Genomic DNA, 7215 nt, shown 5'->3' on the forward strand with positions numbered 1-7215 from the left:
ATGATACTCACATTGGGAAATAAACAGACCTAGGTTTCAAACACAGGAGGTAAACAAGAACTTAGGCATGCCAAAATGCACAATTTGTTACACATTTACATGTGTCTCTTTTCCATCTTTTTTTTTTTTTAATTCTGAAAGAGATTGGTTCTAAGAGAAAGCAGAAAGCTTTTATGACAATTGTTTGATAATGGCTCTTTGTATGAAAGAAACCAATAAATTGCTGGGTAGAAAGTTTTATTTGAAACTTGATACAGTGATACTTAGCAAAACGGTGCTTCCCAAACTGCATTAAGATACTCAGAATCAAAGTATCACAGCATTTTGATTCTCCTTTTTTTCGGAGTCCATATTGAACAGCCGTTGATGCCATCAGCTCAGTGATAGAACAAATGATGTTTCCGCTTGGGCAAGCTTTGTTTTATCAGGATCAGTAACCTTATCAGCAGTTGACCCAGAACTATAATGCATGTCTCTGAATAGATAGCATATGTCACAGCTCTGTGCAGACTTGCTTCATAAGCAAGATCATCTAATGAAGATTTAATAAATAAGGAAAAGTTTGCAGCAAGAAATGTCTTCTTTTATAATGATAACTTCTCTTAAGCTCATTTTACTGCTCATGGCTCATCTCTTGCATTCATTCTCATAAAAGCTAAACGAATAAACATACATATAAATGCAGGCACATGGACGCCCATGATGCATAGTTCATGTGTCAGTGTTTCTTTCTGAAATATATCATTTGTGAACAAAGAATGTAGAATTTAGATTATCATATTGGTTTAAGGTTCTTATGTGACACATAAATGCAATAATATCCGAAAGACTAGAAAACCCATGTGTGAGATAAATCAACACTTTGGCAATTGTGTGGTATTTGTTAAAAGTAGGATAGTACAGAAGGTTTTCTCTCAGCATGGAACTTGCTGGTTCCAAAATGTTTAATCATTAGCTTTTAATGCCATGTAATTTAAGATTGGGTTCTTTGCTCTCATCAATCTGCTTTGATTTTTGAAGACACATAATAAATGGAGAAAGAAGATGGAGCATCCTCATATGTAAGTAAGTCACGCATGACTTGTACATTTTGACATTTGACACTTCCTTCTTTGACCTTTGACAGGTTAGGGCTTGACCCAAAACTGTTGGCGAAAATCCTAAATATGAGCTCAGGACGGTGTTGGTCCAGTGACACTTACAATCCCGTACCTGGGGTGATGGATGGAGTTCCATCAGCTAATAACTATCAGGGTGGATTTGGAGCAACGCTCATGGCTAAGGTATAGTAAATGCTGACACTACCCGAGAGAGGGAAAAAAATGTTTGATGGTCCAACCACCCCCCCCCCCCCCCCCCGTTCTAACAAAGCATAGGTCTATCCTAGAAGGCAAGATTACTAAAATAATGATTCACTTACTCACTCGAAATGAGTTAAAACTTAGCTTGGATAAAAATCCTTATCTTGTTCATTTAGATTCCTGCCCTTTTAGATGAGGAGTTTTATTTTGTGCTCGGGTTTGTTTGTAATAGGAGATGGCAAAATTTTGTGATTCATCAGAAATTTTCATTGATTCACCAAATCCTTAGAATGGACACAGTAAGAATTTTCTGACAATACATTGACGTTAGATACACCCATCACAATAGAAGAGAGGATCTTTTTCAGGATACTAGATTTCTAAATACATCTTCCTGCTTTAGAAATGTGTGTATTAGGAATGTGTAAAGTCATCTGAAAAGCAAATTGTTGGCCTCCTCCTATTTGTGATCTCCACTTTAGAAAATACATTTTAAAGGAATAGACTTTCAGATTTCTGCATAAAGCTATTTCCCACCCCACCCTGCTCCCATAATTGACACCACCCCCCACCCCCGCCCCTTTACAAAAGTAATAAAGCACATGCCTGGACACCATATTTAGTTTACTTTTCTTCATTCTCCATCACATTCTGTCCATTCTATTTCTAAATGTGCCTTGAATTCATGCAGTCGCCTCCTCTGCCACTGCGAGTACCTTGGCTAAGCCTCCTTTAGGTATGCCACATCAGCCCCTTACTGGTCTCCTTGCCTTTCATATTCCTCTCCGGTTCATTTTCTACATCTTGGGAAAGAGCAGGCTCCCTGAGATGTAAAAACCCGAGTGGGCCTTTTCTCCTTCTAAGTCTCTTTCATGGTTTCCAATCCCTTGTTGATTAAAGTCCATCTCTGCAAGTTGTCCTACAAAGCCCTCCATTTAGCCTTTGCTTGTCCTACGATCTTGTTTCTGCCCTCCCAGCTCCTGTCTTGGCTTCAGCCATACTGAACTCATTTTTGCCTGTTGTCTCTCACTTGCAAACCTCCAGGCTGACTGTTCCTCTGCTTGCACCGTGTTTCCTTGCCTCCTCTGTCCCAGCTTCTGTTGCATTTCCTGGCGTGTCATCAGCACACTTTATTTATTGGCTAGGGCAGTGTTTGAAACTATGTTTGTTATTTTGCAGTTTGATTTCTCCTCATGTTTCATTTAAGAAAATACTTTTATGCCAATCTGTATCCTGTATTTCTGTTTGCATATCCTCCATACAGACTTTTGTAATTGTGTTGTGTAGCCTGTTGTTAGAAACAGGAAGTAGTTCCTTAAGTGTATTGTTTTCATCGAAACTGCAGGTGATTTGAAACTGCAGGTGATTTATTAGGGCACATGGAAGAATGGAAAAAATCACATTTATGCTCAGTTTCTATTCTGTATCCATATGAAGTGTATGCTCAGTTTCTATTCTGTATCCATATGAAGTGGGTTGTGAGCCATTGGGTTATTCCGTTTCTGTAATACTGCTAATGGTTCCAACAGAGCAAACAGCCAACAAGTAGAGTGAAATAAAAATAGGAGGCTTCTAATCAAAAGGGTCAGATGAATTTGTCTGGCCTCCTGGTCTTCTGCAGTACTGTCTTTGTCTGGGGACTCTGCCCTAGCTGTCCTCCACTCTGTGGCACACCTGCACTTTTGCCATTTGCTTAAGTGTCCCTGCCCACCAAGAATCCACCACCGTTAAAGTGCTTCCTTTAAAATAACTTTCTTGATAATAAATGGTAGCGTTTTCTACTAACAGCACGAGGCAAGGCAGGAGTAAAACATATGGATATTTCTATTCTCCTTTACCCCCATTTCCTCTATGAAATGCAGTTGTGATTTCCCTTATAAAGAGGAAGACTTATTAATTTCGTTTGGAATGAGAGTACTTAGGAACTTAAAAAAAAATCTTTTGTTACTTTAGATTGCTGTTAACAGAAACCATAGCTAATTAGATTGGCATAGAGAAATTGACGGAGGTTAAAGAAATCCCCATGGATGCTACATTGATTAAAGCAGCCATATCTGGTCGGGAAGATCAAGGCTTTGCTTTTTAAGAGACATTTTGCTCAACTGCCATTGAGTTTTATTGTGCTAGGGGATATGATGTTAGTGTGTCATTGAAGTAGAGGCTTGTACATTTATTTCTAGGTCTTAACATCGTAAAATTCTAGCATGTTATGTATGTATAATCAGAACAGTCAGTATGAAAACTAGATCATTCTGCTGAACTCTCCAAGCTAGATGTCTGTCTGTGACAGACCACTACAGGACAACATATGGAAAAATCACAATGACTCTTGGTATTCCCCCAATATACCCATTTCCTTGTAAAACATAACAACTTGGTCTTCCATTAACTTGTTGAAAACTTACTGCAATTGTTATATTTTTTCCTGAACTACCCACTTAGCTCATGAATTCATAAATATTTGATTAGTGAAGTGGAAAATCTGTTTATTTTAAATTATATATTATAAGCTTCAAAGGATGCCTTCTTTTTCTAACATTTCAAGATAGACATGCCTCAAATACCCACCATTTGCTTCAACGTGGATGGAACTGGAGGGTATTATGCTGAGTGAAGTAAATCAGTCGGAGAAGGACAAACATTATATGTTCTCCCAGACTTTTAGAGACTGACTAATCACTTTTCTCTTTTTCGAATGGCCATCCTTTAAGGTAGCAGGCACCAAAGCTATTTTACTGTTCCTGTATTTGGTTTTGTTAGATTTTATCTGGGATATATACTTGAGCATTTGAAAAACCTCTAGACTTTTCTTCCCGATAGGATTGTGTTCTCTTCAGTATGTTATGTTTAACTGTGAGTTCTTCTGTTCTAGTTAACTAAGTTAAAAGTTGAATGCAGTCTATGTACGTGTTTCTTCCCTATCATTTGAAAATAAGCGCATCTTGCAGATACGCTGCAGAATGATTTCAACAAGAAAGGTCTGTCTGGGTATAAGCAGTAGTGCAGCTGCATATTTGTTAACCGTGTGGGTAACAACTAAACTCCCTTTTTTTATTTCTAGGAATCTGTAAAAGAATTTAAGGTTAAGCAGTTTTTTCAACTCTGTTGTCTACATGTGAAAATTATACAAATAAGCACAAAATAATGTTTGCACCTATACCATCATACATATTCAAGAGACTTATTTTTTCTTTGAGTAATTTTTTCCTTTAGTGGATGGTATCAATAACTGCTCCATTATCAACAATATTCCTCAGAGAGTAGAAATATTTCTCATCTGGCATGTTGCTTTCCCTTTTTGTTGTTGGCTGACTTTTCCATTGGTTGGGGGAGTGATGATGTTAAGGGTAAGAGGAAGATCTAGTTGGTTTTGCCACTAGTTTGCAGCTCTTATAAAATCACAAATAAAAGGAAATGTGGGGAATATTTCAATTATCCAAGCTTTCATTGTCTTCCATCAACCCCAGATATTTCAGGTTTGGACAAGATTCCATTTTTATGGTAGTGGATATTCATTAGCTACAGCTTAACTATAAAAGATTTATAATGTTAACTTTTATCTATTTTTAAATAGCCATAAGTTTTCTGAAACTCTCAGAATGAAGCATTAGCTTGGTAAGATATTAAAGGGTTGTCATGAAGGTAGATGTCTCATTGCATTTAAAATCCCAAACTCCTTACCTAATGTATCTGCTGTGTTTTACCTATATCCATCTTAGACTCATTTCCCTCTCCAGCCCCCTTGGTTCACTCTCATTCAGCTGCATTGGCCTGCTTGCTATTTCTTGAATATTCAAGCCATGTCCCCCCACACGGCCTTTATCTTGCTGTCCCATCTACCTGAAACTCTCCTTCCTCTACTCTCCAAAGAACTCACTACTCCCTAACATTCAGATTGTTAGGTCAAGTGTCTTCACCTCAGAGTGGTCTTCCCTAAACATTCTGTCTAGCAGAACTCGCTTCCTTCTACCCGACCCTTGTCCACCACTTACCGACCCCTGCTTTATCTTTCTTCATAGTGCTAGTCATTGTCTGAAGTTTGAGTATTTGTTCTGTTGTCCATCTTCCCCAAGCTTCGTGAGAACAGTGACTTAGTCTCATCATGCCGGTATCACCAGCACTTGGAACAGTGCCCAGCATACAGCAGTTGTTAAATATTTGTTGAATAAAAGATTGAATGGATAATCAGTAATTCCATGATGGGGTTTGTCTTAGGCTTACAGACTTCTGCAGATTGGAAAAAGCATTTCCCTGTATGATCTCATCTGTATAGTAACCCCTGTCCAAAGTCAAAACAAAACAAAACAGGTCTGGGTTGAAGAGTGGAGAGGGCACTCGGAAATTAAGGTTTCTGTCTGGAGCAGTTTTGCAGCTATATGAAAATATATATAACTTATATATAAAAAATATATATTTTATATATAAAAATATATATAACTTACCACAGTGTTCCTAAGTATCTTGTTTTTTCAGACTCCATTTCTCCTTCTTTGAAACCAAAGCATTAGGAGCCACAGTTCCAAAGTGAGCCTTAACTATTGATCTCATTATGTTCCCTCCTGCCCTTGACCAATTTAGGATCTGGGGTTAGCACAAGACTCTGCCACCAGCACGAAGAGCCCAATCCTTCTGGGTAGTCAAGCCCATCAGATCTACAGGATGATGTGTGCAAAGGGTTACTCAAAGAAAGACTTCTCGTCAGTCTTCCAGTTTCTACGAGAGGAAGAGACCTTCTGAGTTTGCCCTTTGGCCGTGGACACTGTTGGAAACTAAACTTTCTGGAGCCTCTGTATAGCTCACTCCACAAGTAAATGGGTTTAATCAAAGGTCACCTGTCTGCTTTTGATTGTCTAGGTCCCAGTAAACCCTAGGATTTTTCACCCATTTTTAACTGCTTATTCTTTTCATCTATTTAGCAAACGTGTTATCTGAAATTTTTTTTTTCCTGTAAGCCACTGATGGTCTCTGCTAACTAGCTGATTAACCTTTTTCAGAAGTTTGATCCCTGAGCACCTTCAACTAAATCGTAGCATACTTCAATCAGGATATTATTTACTCCACTTTACAGATAAAGCCAAGTATTTTTTCAGCAGGATGAAACCTATCTGAAAGAAAAGAAATTGGTGTCAGGGAAAGAGGTAGAAAAAGGGGAAGTATAATGAATTACTACCTGTGTCCCTCAGGAAGTTAGTCTGGTTAACCAAGTGGTGGTATTCTTGCAGTACTGAGGTTACTGATTTTCCAGGAAGTTGATAAAGCCAGAGAACTCTTTGCTGCATGTATTATAATTTGGACTCTGTTACATTATCTTAGTGTGTCCTTGTTACAACTCCCAATACTCAGCAAACTTGTTTTTTATATTTTTGCTTCCTTATACATTCTTACTACATATTTTTTGACTTCAAAAGAATGACATCTTTAGAACTGTTTCAGAGCCAATGATGATATTTGCTTTAGATAATTATTATGTTATTCTAAATATAACCGTATTATTTTGAATTCAAATAAATTTCTATGCTGATAATACTTTCTTGGAGTTTTTGTGTCTTCCCAGTCATTTGGTGAACAACTAAGTGGTCTGACAAGCTAGTGTTACAGACTGATGGGGAAAGGTGGAAGAAAAGGAAGGAAGGGAGGGGAGGTCAAAAGAACAGAGTCTGGAGTCTCCTTTGGGCAGTGGCAAGCCAGCATCCTGCTGGGCTCTGTTTGAATCCTTAATGGGTATTCATTTGAATATTTTCTAAATTGTGGGTGCATGGGAATTCAGTCTGCATTAAATGGATTATCCCCCAGTGTTGAGTGCATTTGCCACTTTCCCTACCACAGCATTTAGGAATATTCCTGATGATAGACCTAGACACCAAATTTGGCAGAAGTACTACTATTTCCATCATATTCCTGGTGATAAAAAAAA

General features: G+C 38.1%; 1 protein-coding gene across 1 annotated transcript in view; it reads left to right on the forward strand.

Moving 5' to 3' along the window:
- The window catches only part of HIBADH (3-hydroxyisobutyrate dehydrogenase), a 107989-nt gene extending 101162 nt beyond the window's left edge, over positions 1–6827 (forward strand). Inside the window, exons 7-8 of the mRNA XM_077856428.1 lie at positions 1127–1283; positions 5880–6827. Coding sequence (XP_077712554.1) covers positions 1127–1283; positions 5880–6038 — 316 coding nt within the window. The 3' untranslated portion in view covers positions 6039–6827. The remainder of the gene's footprint in view (positions 1–1126; positions 1284–5879) is intronic.
- The last annotated feature ends 388 nt before the right edge of the window (positions 6828–7215 follow it).

This window comes from Canis aureus, chromosome 18, assembly GCF_053574225.1.
Source record: "Canis aureus isolate CA01 chromosome 18, VMU_Caureus_v.1.0, whole genome shotgun sequence".
NCBI classification, from domain to species: Eukaryota; Metazoa; Chordata; class Mammalia; order Carnivora; family Canidae; genus Canis; species Canis aureus.